The sequence below is a fragment of the Tamandua tetradactyla genome, chromosome 14, assembly GCF_023851605.1.
Source record: "Tamandua tetradactyla isolate mTamTet1 chromosome 14, mTamTet1.pri, whole genome shotgun sequence".
NCBI lineage: Eukaryota > Metazoa > Chordata > Mammalia > Pilosa > Myrmecophagidae > Tamandua > Tamandua tetradactyla.
Genome location: NC_135340.1, coordinates 41,739,204 through 41,752,380, shown reverse-complemented (window position 1 = coordinate 41,752,380; position 13,177 = coordinate 41,739,204). Strand labels below are relative to the sequence as shown.

The following is a 13,177-nucleotide window of genomic DNA, read 5'->3' as shown; positions in this document are numbered from 1 at the left end:
AACATAGTGGACAACCATTATTGTGACCTCACATTGGTTTTCAAACTTGTCTGCATGGATACTTATGTTCCTGAATTGTTGATGCTTTTGGACAGTGGTCTCATGGGGATGATTTCATTCTTGTTCTTGCTGGTCTCCTACATGGTCATCCTGGTCGTTGTGAGACGTCATTCCTCAGCAGGCCTGGCCAAGGCCCACAACACCCTGGTTGTCCACATCACCATGGTGACCCTCTTCTTTGGGCCTTGTATCTTTATCTATGCCTGGCCTTTCAGCAACTTCCCAGTGGATAAGGTCCTTTCTGTGCTTTCTACTGTTTTCACACTTGTATTGAACCCCATTATCTATACATTGAGAAACTAAGAGGTGAAATCAGTAATGCATAAACTGAAGACCTGATATGTAACTTCCAGCTGTCTATCCAGTTGTCTCACAGGTCTAGGTTGGATGAACTGAGTAGACAGGAGACTTGAGAAATGGGACTTTGCCTTTGGTCTTGTGACCAACATTGCTTTTAAAAGTTACTTAATTCAATTAAAATACATATCTGATATATTGTCTTCATTAAATATTTTTAGTAAAGAAGGCTGCACACAAATATACATTCTCTAACTATACATATATCTATCCTACAGTATTTTAAAAATATTTAACAATTTATATTTATATTAGAGTCCTTTGTCTGCAACACAAAAGCAGTAACAGCATGTTTTATAGTCTACTATGTAACCTGGATTTTATCCATTTAATTTCATAAAAAATAGGTGAATATTCATCTAGCCAAACTAAGAATGAAACTTCTATTTATGGTGCCAAATACTCCAAGTAATATGTGAGATTTAGTTCCAGCATGAAAAATAATTCCAGTGATATTTTCTTTTCATATTTTACATTCAAAGATTTGTGTTCTGAATAAAAAAGATCATAGCCTAAATCACCATGTAAAAAATAATTTGCAAACATTCCACATCCATCTTTTTTTTTTTTACTTCTCACATTCAGAATTCAGCAGTCTCCACACACCACATTATTTTTGTAGCTTTATAAACTCACTTGAATTTGGTTATGTACTGTATGGGTTTGAAATGATAGGGTACCCAAAAAAAGCCATGTTTTAATCTTGATCCATTTAGTGGAGGGAACCATTTCTTCTAATCCATACTGAATAGGTGGGTTGCAAACCTTATTAGATTATACCCGCAGAGATGTGACACACCCAATTGTGGTTATTAACTTTTGATTAGAGGGAGATGTGACTTCACTCATTCCAGGTGGGCCTTGATAAGTTTACTGTTATATTTTAAAAGATGAAACATTTTGGAAAAAGCTTCAGAGCCACAGAAGGCAGGCAGCCAGGGATTTTTAGAGATGGAGAAGGAATATGCCCCTAGGAGATTTTCATGAAATAAGAAGCCTAGAGAGAAATCTAGCAGACATCAACATGTTCACCATGTGCCTTTCCAGCTGAGAGAGAAATCCTGAACTTCATCAGCCTTTCTTGAGTGAAGGTACCTCTTGTTGGTGCTTTAATTCGGACATTTCTATGGCCTTCCTTTAATTTGGACATTTTCAAGGCCTTAGAATTGTGAATTTGCAACTTAACAAATTCTCCGTTGTAAAAGCCAATCTGTTTCTGGTATATCACTTTTTGGCAGCATGCAAACTAGAACAAGTGTCGTTTATTCTTTCATCATTCTAGCACTAAATTTGTGTTGTTATCACAATATGATAGTTAACCAGTTTTATATTCATAGAATATTTACATTCACAAAGCACATTATGCTTTAGACACTTGGCAATTAAACTCATAGAAACAGGACAAGTCCCCAAGTATAGGGGTTCTGAACCAGTTATTCATGAGTCCATGACATGGTGTCTGCACACTGGTTCAAAGGGCTGCAGAATGAACAGATTATTGTTTCAGAAGTCACTGAACATTAGTATCTGAAAGAATGGTATGACATTAACTTAGTTTTGTATAGAACTCAGACTTTCTCCAAGGTGGTCTCATTCTAGAGTTGCCAATCCAACTGATACAAAATGAAGAAAAAATGCAACATTTATTATGTACAGAAACTCTACTCACACTATATGTTCACTGAAATGTTGAACATAATTTACTCCAGAATGTCTCATCATTGTCCTGGAATTTTAGGCTGGGAGGGCTATTAATCCTACACTCTATTGTAGCTTCTTTCCTGGAATCAGCATTGTAATTGAATATTACTTGGACACCAAAGACTGGAAATAAATGCCAAAGATGAAGGTTTTTTTCTATAATATGGAAAATATTTTAAGTCTATAGTTCTTTTGTAGAAATATTTTATGAGCACTGACTGCATTCTTTCTTTAAAACACATTACCCTTAGGTCTTTTTCTTGGTCAAGTTCATGTGTCAACTAGGCCAATTGGTGGTACCTGTTTGTCTGGTTGGGCAAGTGCTGGCCTGTCTGTTGCAATGAGGACATTTCATAGAATTAAATCATGATCACATCAGCTGTATCCACAGCTGATTCCATTTGTAATCAGCCAAGGTGAATGTCTTCTGCAATGAGTGATGCTTAATCTATCAGTATGCAAATAAGTTCCCCCTTCCCACAATCCCTGGCAACCACTCATCTGTTTTCCCTTCTGTATTTCTGCCTTTTGTAAACTCATTGATTTCACGCTCAGAGGAGAATTCCACGGGAAGACACAGAGTGCATAAAATATGGGGGGGAGGATGCTTACATGAATATGGAAGCAGAGATTGGAGTTATGTTGCCACAAGCCAAGCAATGCCAATGATTTCAGGCAACTATCCAAGACTAAAAGAGGCACGAAGGTATTCTTCCCTAGAGCTTTCAGAGGGAACATGGCACAGTTGACACCTTGATTTCACATTTCTAGCTTCCAGACCAGTAAGAGAATAAATTTCTGTTGTTTTAAGTCCTTTAGTTTGTGGTAATCTGTAACAGCAGCTAAGATAATGGGTTCAATCACAGATTTGACACTGAGAAAGAAAGGATGAGGGAATTTGAAGACAAGTTAGCAGAAATAATCCATACTGAAGCAAAAATAAAAAGATTAAAAAAGAAAAACTGAACAGAGGATCAGTGCCCTGTTGAAAAATATCAAGCAGTCTAATGCATATGTGATAAAAGTTTCAGCAAGGGAACAATAAAAATTATGGCTGACTTCTCATATAAAACAGTGGAAACAAGGAGAAAATGAAATGACATTTTAAAAGTGCTGAATGACAGAAATTGTTAGTTCTACGTCTAGTGAAAATATCCTTCAAAATGCAGGTAAATTAAATATATTGCCCAATAAACAAATGTTGAGATAATCTTTCACCAGAAAACCTACATTATAACAATACAAAAGGAAGTTCTTTGGGCTGAAAGAAAAGGACACAAAATAGAAACTTGGATCTACAGGAAGGAATGAAGAGTAGTAGAAATGGTAAAATAAATAAATAAATAAATAAATAAAAATATTTGTTTTTCTAATTTCTTTAACATTTGAGTGTTGAAAGCAAAAATTATAATATTACAGTACAGAGTTTGTAAAGTATGTAATAATTAAATATATGATAAAATATCACATAGAACTGGAGGGGGACAAATAGAATTATAATATTGAATATTCATAGTTTATATGTAGAATTCATATAATAGTTACTCAACATGGGCTGTAATAAGTTAAAAATGCATATTGTAGTTCATGGAGCAACCTTTGAAAAAAAGGATATAGCTAAAAATCCAATAGGAAAGACAAAATGGAATATTTAAACATAATCCAAAAGAAGGTTGGATGGGAGGGCCAAAGTAACAAAGAATAAGTGGAACAAATTGTATTAAATGTAAATGGTGCCTATATTCCAATTAAAACAGAGATGATAAGAAAGAATTTTTTTAAAAAATCCAACTGTATGGTGTTTACAAGGGATATACATAAATGCAGGGATACTGATGTGTTGAAAATGGAAGGATATTCTGGGCAAAAACTAAAAAAAAAATCATCCATGATATTGCATGAATCATTTGTACATTCCTTTTTTTTGATGAATAGTGTTCTATCTTATGGGTATACCCCATTTTATTTATTCACTTACAGACTTCTGTATATTTGATTGGTTTTTCATTTTTTATTATGAATGAAGTTGCTATAGACAATAGTGTACAGGGTTTTGTGTGAACGTAAGTTTTCATTTCTTTTCAGTAGATAACTAAAAGTAAGATTCCTGAATGTTATTGTAATTGTATTTTTTAAATCTGCTTTATTAAGTTATAATTGATATGCAGTAAACTGAATGTATTTAAAGCCCATAGTTTAATAAATTTTGACATATAGATGTGTTTATGAATATATTGATGATACTACCACCACAATCAAAATAATGTGCATGTCCATTGCCCTATAAGTTTTCTCCCAACCTTCACCAACACACTATTTGTACTCTTTTTTCTTCTGATTTCTTTTACTCAGTGTAAGTATTTGAGTTTCATCTGTGTTGTTGAATATATCTATAGTGTGCCTTTTTGTTGCTGCATAGTGTTCCATTGTATGAATATATATAATTTTTTAATTCATTCTTCTGTTGATTGACATTTAATTGTGCCTAATATTTGGCTATTACACATATGGTTGTTACAAATATTTCTGTACAAGTCTTTGTGACTTTCTTGTCTTTTTAGGCAAAAAACTAGGAATGGTGACTAGATTATATTATAACTGCATGTTTAAATTTTTATGGAAGTGTCAAACTATTTTCCAAAGCTTTTATCATTTTACATTCCCTCATTACCATGAGAATTCAAAGTCTTCCATATCTTCACCAAAACTTGATATAATTAGTCTGGTGTCCCATACACCAGAGTCAAAAAGTTGATTTTGATAGCCCATTCCTGAAGGAGATCCAAGACTATTACAGTATATTTTCCTTATCAACTTTCTCCAAAGTGATCGAAGATATTTAATAAATTATGTTTGTTAAATACTTGATCTAGTCACCTCACGGTACTGATGATGAATTTTAAATTGATTAATAGATGAAAATCAGTATAATATCTTACCATGCTTGTATAAAAACAGCCCAGCAGATTTTTATGTTTAATTTATTTTTGCTATCTTCATGGACTTCAAGGTTTCAATTATTTCCCTCCCCCCATGTAATCAATTTTACTCTTTCTCAGAATATTTCTCAGTAGCTTACATGAAAAGAGCAACATTCACAGCCACCAGTAGCCTCCATATTGTTAAATCCTGAAGTCATTTCACAGTCCTCTTGCTGCTTCACTGTCAGTAGTAACTATGATATGGCTGATCACGTGCTCCTTCCTGAAGCACTCTTTATTTTGTTTTAGAACACTGGTTGGTTCTGGCTTCATTTATATCATTCTGGTGATTCCTCCTCAATCTCTTTTGTAGTTCTGCCTCCTCTTTCTGACCTCTTAATATTAGAGAGTCCCAAGGACTCTTATTATTTGTCCTAGTTCACTTGTGATCTCATTTAACTGTAAATCTTTAAATACTAGTTATATTTCAATAGTACTGAGACATAGATTTCTGTTTCCAACTGAACCTTTCCTTTCAAGTCCAAACTTCAATACCTATCATCACTCAAATTTGTTACTCATTTCCTACTTAACATGTCCAAAATTGAACTCCTGAGAGGTCTTCAAAAAATGTTCCTCATGTTAATGGAATCTTTCTCAGCTAATGGAATTTTCATTTTCCCAGTTGATCAGGTCAAACTTTGGAGTCAAATTTGATGCTTTTTCTTGCATCACTCATTAAACATTTCAGCAAATCCCACTGGCTTTTTCTTGAAAATGCCCTCAGAGTCTGACCACTCATCATGATCTCGACTGTAATGACCTCTATCCAAGCCATCTGCTTGGATTATTGCAACAGCCTCCTAATAGGTTTCCTTGCCCAAAGCCTTCCATATACTTCATCCATTATAATCACCATAAACTAAACTTCATACAATTGCCTACAAGCTCATAGTATCTTCAAATACAGCTTTACTCTCTGATCTTATCTGCAACATTTGTTTGCAGCCCTTATCAATGATGAAAGATTTTCAAATTTATTAAGGAAAACTATTTTAAAAACTTATTCTTTTATGAAAGTGTATTAATTATATTAAAAAGGGGCCACCCTTTTTTTGGGTTTTTTTTTTATACTGCTGTTGGTTGTACAAATCAGTCCACTATGGTGGAGAGGATTGGACGTTCAAGTCAGGAGACCCTATGTGCATGCAAACTGCTCCATATTTTTTGGAGTGTTGAGGAATTTACTCAACTTCCATACATGTGTAAAAGAAGGAGCCCGAGTCAAATCAGTTCTTTGTCAATCAAAATTAAAATAATCAGTGGAACACTTTTTAAAATGTGAAACTGCCTAAGCTAACTATATGAATAGATAAGTGGAAACTTGGCCTGATGACAGCAGATTGGAGATGGGTGAAGATTTGGAACCCCTTTATTCTTAGGAGTATGAGGGATACCTGCACAACACCTCCAGACTTTCATGGGTCGAGGTTTGACATTTCCTGGATTTGAAATTCCCTCTGTTCCTTCCTATGTGTTTTATATTCTGGCTTTCTTACCTGTTCTTGGCCCTTGCTTAGAGTCAGGTAAGTCTGATTTGACTATCCTTGAAGTGTCTATTACATTGATCCTTGTTTTTTCTCTGCCAATCTCAGGATTTCAGTAGGCATATAGAGAACTTGTGCAGGAGCCTCCAATTTTACATTCACCTACGGACTTTCTCTGCTCCAATCAATTCCTCAATCACTGTCAGTTACATAACCCTAAAGCATATTCTTCTGCACTGAAACCGTGAATAGCATTCCATTTTTTTCAACAGAAAAATTCCAAGGCCAGTTTCTTGAGGTCTTCTAAATCACGGTCCAATAAAACTCTCTGGCATATGTTATCTCTAGCAAAGCTGGAGCAGTTATTGTTGGATCACTTTCAATTTTCTTTACTCATACATTTGTTTATTTTGTAAACTTCTTTCACTCACCCCTCTGCCTTTCAAAACTTTGGGTCTCATTTTGTCATCATCCCAACTACTACATTTTATTTCTTCCTTCTCCTTTCTGTTTACCTCCTTCTTCATTGTTCTTCCATCTTTGCTGATTTTATCTACAAATATTATCTTTCCTAACATATATCATTTGAAAACCACATCATTTAATTTGTACTTCTCATAATGCAAATATCATTCTATTTTTCATTGTGTTTCAATTTATTTTCATTAATTTGTCTTTCTAAATTACACAGTACTTACACATTAGCACTCGGTCTTAGCATTGCTGAATTCTCATTCTTTGCTACTGCATGTTATAGATACTCAATTTTTAAAGTTTCTTGAATTAAATTTAATTTGGAAGATATAGAAAAACTAGGATGATTTTCTGCTTTGCTAAGTGATTCATAATTTGATGTATTATAACATTTCCTAATCCTAAAATTACAATATTCATAATGTGGCATGAAACAATATTTTTCACAAGAATATTAATGGTAGTGATTGGGACTGAACTGATTCCACTGGGAGAATAAGACATGCTTCATGATAATTTAATTACAATTCTAGAAAATGGTCAGAAATCTTACCTCTGAGTAAATATTCATAGAAAATGAATTCCACCATAGTTACAAGAGGCTGTTAAAAATGTATAGATAGATTGGAAGCCTGATTTTTCCTTGAAAAGAAATAATATCTTCTAAGTTATGACTTAAAATGCTTGTTGGCAATGGCCCCACTGGGACAACATTTACCAGCAGTAAGAAATACATCCAGTTCTGCCTCCTCATATATAAATGTAAAGTACAAGGAGAAGCAAACTGCAAGCAATATAAGAAGAATATACTTGAGATATTATCATGATACATCAGGTTATTCATGTGGAATTCCTGAAATAAAAACAGCAGACAAATTGTGCTTCCTTAAGTTATTCTATATTCCATCCCAGAAATGACTCATGTAGGTTTTAATACTTGTACCACTTCAGATAGTTTTCTGTAAATAAACTATATTGATTTAATGTCCTATTACTCCAATTAAGTTAATGAGGTAGAACTAATCTCAGTGCTTTTGAATTCCTGTTTCAGTTCTGAAAAGAGGTATTTTATTTTCCATATGCCACTAAACTTCAAGCCTGCAAAAGTGCATTTCCCCCATACAGACTCAGTCACTTGATGTTTGAGTTTATATTTCCAGTTATGTAGCACTTGAATGGCCGATGTATTTACTTGAACTATTTGCTTCTTTAGAAATGTATACACACATATTTTTTCAGTTGTTGCACATTGACCTCCACACTCCTGTTATGCCAACATGGTATTTTAGAATGCTTAGCATATGGGTTCTATGAGGAAGGTATAGCTTTGTCACTTACTTACCCTATGGCTTGGGCCAATTATTTAACTTCACTGAGATACTATAAGGTTAATTCTATACTTTTAAGTTCATCAATGACATTCTAGAATACACACACACACACACACACACACGCACATTTAGATGATCACTTCTAGGTAACTGGATGAAGCCAAAGGAGTTTTCAATGTGGGGGAATTAATAAATATAAAAAATTATCTTATTAAGTTATTTTAGTTGTTTTAATGACCTTTCAGATTATTCTAATAAAAATATTTGATGGACAATTTACCAACAGTTAAGATTCACTATGTCATTTTTAGTTTATGCTGATTTGGACACATAATTTTTCTTTCATACTTTGAGATTCTACATGTTATTTTTCTATGGGCTTCACAAATGCCTAGCTCCCATTATTTGGTGGCTTTTATGTCCATAATTTAGTACTCAGATAGCGTCACATATGTAAAAAATCTCAACCTTCCTTCATCTTTATCAGGATAAATTGGTGTCCATCTTCAATTTTGCCATGCCTTTCAACTTGCCTCTTGTGAAATTTTTTCTCCTTCATGTTTCACTTATCTATTTTTATCACTTGTACCAATAATGCATCTCAATAGAGATTTTGGGACAGAATAACATACTTAATTGTTTTTCCATAATTCCTATTACGTTTATAGACTTCAGAGTGTATGGCATTATTTAAAATTTAATAGTCAGTATTTTTGCTAAATACTTTTAAGTGAATTCCTAAGTACACAGCTCTAGGTCTTGATTTTCAATATCTCTTTTCTTATTTTTACTACGTTTCTATTTTATATTTAATGTAACAATTTTTTCTTAAATTCAAAACTGGATAAATAAGCTAATGAACATTAAAGAAGCAAATCAATTGAGAGTTTTATGTCAGAACATGGAGGAATTCACCAATTTCTCAGTAAATTAGTAGAAATATGAATAAGTAATATAATCAGTCTGAAGATGCTTATATTAGAAAATTAATATAAGGGATAAAATGTGTCCAGTTTCAAGGATGATGCAAGAGATATTAGCCTACTTAACAGATTCCTTCTCATGGTATTAGGCAAAATGAACAGCTAAAAGGAATGGAATTTTGTGGTGTAGTTTCAGAGGACAGAGCATGCTGCAAAACCTCTTTTTTCCACCATAAGGTGGTAGTTTCAATATGTGTAAGAGAACTTCTTTTTCTTTAGCATCAACGATTGACTTTCAAAGAAATTCCATCTTTAAAATTTAAAAAATCACCATCTCCCTAACACCCCCGTTTTCGAATAGAGTAACATTTGGAGATGAAACTTCTCAAATTTTCACTCCTAAGAAATCACCTAATATAATTTTTCATAGACATCGTTGCTTAAATTTTTGTCTACTTAATTTATTAATTAATAAACCTTTCACTACATTCTTTTGAAAAAAATGTAAACATACTGCTTGTACAAAAGACATTCAATGTAGGACAACAAAAGCAGAATCCAATTGGGAAAATTATACATCTGAATTCTTCAAAATATCTTAAGCAATTTCATAGAAAATACAAATAAAATTAAGAAGAAAACAGCAAAGTACAAAAAGGATAATACATTATATGTAAAGTGTTCTTAGACAAAATAAAAATGATAAAAAGCCAAATAAATAACTGGGCAAAGCTCATGGGAAGGCAATTGCAAAGGGGAAAAATACAAACGGTCATCTCACATATGAGTAAATACATAGTCAACCCCATTAATCTTTATGGAATGCATTAAAAGATCAATAAGATACGTGCTCACATAGCAAAGAAGCAATGTAACATATTGTCAAGCAAGGCTGAGGTGAAAAATGGGCATGCTCATGCCTCATTTCAGTGTGATGAGCTTTGGTGTAATGAAACAAACATTTCTGAAATGCAAAATTATAATGCTATACCTTAAATACATAATTATGTATATGCATAACATTTTAGCTAAAAGTGAATTTATCATTTAACTATTATTAGTAGGAAAAACTTAAATCACCCTGTAATAAAAAAATGTACTTGAATATATTGTTGAATAAATTATAAACAATATGTGCTGCATGTGCTCCTTTAAGAAGAATAAGTGCAGACTTTGATATGTTGTAAATCATGCTAATTTACATATGCAAATATTTAACTGAGAAGTGAACAAAGGCATAATATTTAGTATTCAAACATCATCAGACACCAACTGAGGGCCAGTATTTCATGTTTTATAATTCTTTAATAGTTACAACAATCTTATTAAATACGTACTGTTATTTTCCCCAAGTTAAAGATGCAAAAACTGAAGCACAGAAATTTAATTAACTTACTTAAGGTGATCCTTCCAGGACTTAAAACATAGAATTTGAAACTTGTCAGTCTGACTCTAGAGCTAAATTGTCTTTTTTACTAAATTTTTTTTTTTTTTTTTTTTTTTAAAGAGAGAGGGAGGAAGGGAAGGAAAGACAGAGAGAAGGAAGGAAGAAAGGGAAACATCTTTAAACATTTTCTTGTTTTATTGTATTTTGTTTGTTTGCTTGTTTTTTACATGGGCTGGGGCCGGGAATCGAACCGAGGTCCTCCGGCATGGCAGGCAAGCACTTTGCCCGCTGAGCCACCGCGGCCCGCCCTTTACTAAATTTTTTACATGTTAGAGGTGAAGTGTAAAATTATAATTTTAGAAAATAGTTGTAATGCTTTCATTCAGATGTGAAGGCCAAGGATACAATAGTAACTACAAAATAAATTATTGCATGCAAAGTGTTTTTGTGGGCTTAAGAAGGTAAAGAATATAAGTATATTGAGTGGAATTCGATGAATTTCTAGGTAGCTTAACCCACTTATTCTCACAACCTCTGATCATATTTCCAATTCCATTTCACTTTACAGGAAAATTTCTGAACCAGGAACAGAAATTGGAAATCATGGAACAAGGAACTAACTCAGGAGTGACTGAATTTGAATTGCATGGCCTTTCAGGTCCTCGAGAGCTTCAACTTTTTTACTTTGCTTTTTTCATGCTTTTCTATTTATCCATTGTACTGGGGAACTTCCTCATTGTGCTCACAATCATCTCTGATTCTGTGCTACACACACCCATGTACTTCCTCCTCAGTAACCTCTCCCTCATTGATATGTGTCTGTCCACCTTTGCCACCCACAAAATGATTGTTGACTTCTTCATGGAGCACAAGACTATCTCTTTTGAGGGCTGCATGGCCCAGATATTCTTTCAGCATGCCTTTGGTGGTGGAGAAATGATGCTGCTGGTGGCGATGGCATATGATAGATATGTAGCCATATGTCGACCCCTGCACTATGCAGCCATCATGTGTGTGCACAAGTGCACAGGCCTCGTGGTGGACTCCTGGGTCATTGGCGTTCTGCACTTAGGAAGTCAGCTGACCTTCATGGTAAACCTTCTATTCTGTGGCCCCAATAAAGTGGACAGCTTTTTCTGTGACCTTTACATAGTTGTCAAACTTTCCTGCACTGACACATATGTCCTCCAGATTCTGATGCTTGCAGACAGTGGTCTAATGGTCATGAGCTCCTTTGTGCTCTTGCTGACCTCCTACTCAGCAATCCTGGTCACCGTGCGATGTTGTTCCTCAGCTGGCATGGCCAATGCACGGGGCACCCTGAATGCCCATGTCACAGTGGTGATCCTCTTCTTTGGGCCCTGCATTTTCATTTATGGCTGGCCATTCGGGAACTTCCCAGCAGATAAGGTGCTCTCAATATTCTATACTGTTTTCACCCCTCTCTTAAACCCCTTGATCTATGCTTTAAGAAATAACGAAGTAATACCAGCAATGCGAAAACTGAGGAGTCAACAGATCAGTTCTTGACATTCTTCCAGTTTTTCCTTGTGTTAAATAATAGCTCATAATAAAAGCCAGGTTACTGCACATTTTCTGTGAATTACTGTTAAATTTGAAATGTCCTACCAGGAGAATGGGACTCTTTATCTTTTTCTTATGAAATAATTCTTATTTGATTCAGGCTAAAATTATTTGTAATGATCAAAGTCTTTGTTTTCTATTAAATTCATTGTTCTATCAAATTTATGCTGCTTCTACCGATGTTGAAAAATGTGAATATGTACCTAATACTAATGTAGGATGTTTAAATCATATTTAAAAAAATTCAGAAGAGTGTTTAATTTACAGATGTTTCTACTGATCATCTCATTGGATGCCAAAAATTAGAGGTAGATACAGTTTTCAATTTTATAGATGAGGATGCTGTTGCACCATTCTTACCTTTTTTAGGTGGGAAAATATATATGATTACAGAATCCAATCATTTGCATTTGTCCCTCTATATTTAGAAATATATGTATCTGTAATGCTTGCAATTCAAACTGTTTCTGTCTGAAGTGAGGAACTAAATCATTGAGTTTTTTGTTTGTGTGCATGTAGAAATGGCATTTCTTGCAATCCAAACTCTCACTGCAAAATATCCAAGTTTAGGGATCAAATACTGAACATATTTTTTGCTGAGCTCATTATCTGAACTGAAAAACAAAATGTATTTATACTTTCCATTGGCAATGGAAAAACAGCCAACCTGGGGACCCAGGTAATGTTTCATTGACAATTATTAAATCATAGTTAAAAATTGCCAGCCAAAGTTAGTGGGTTGATGACTACACATAAAAACAGAAATCTCTCATATATAAATTGATGGTTTCATGAACACTGCTAAATATATCCTTTTTTGTCTATGTATTCCCATGCCTAGCTAGGCCATGGTTTATAATCTACCCAAATGAAGAAAGCATAATTTACAATA

General features: G+C 34.0%; 1 protein-coding gene across 1 annotated transcript; it reads left to right on the top strand.

The window, feature by feature from the left end:
- The first annotated feature begins 11,304 nt into the window (after positions 1-11,304).
- Positions 11,305-12,231, top strand: LOC143655014 (olfactory receptor 4K15-like). The gene has a single exon (XM_077126590.1). The coding sequence runs from the start codon at positions 11,305-11,307 to the stop codon at positions 12,229-12,231; it is 927 nt and encodes a 308-aa protein (XP_076982705.1).
- The last annotated feature ends 946 nt before the right edge of the window (positions 12,232-13,177 follow it).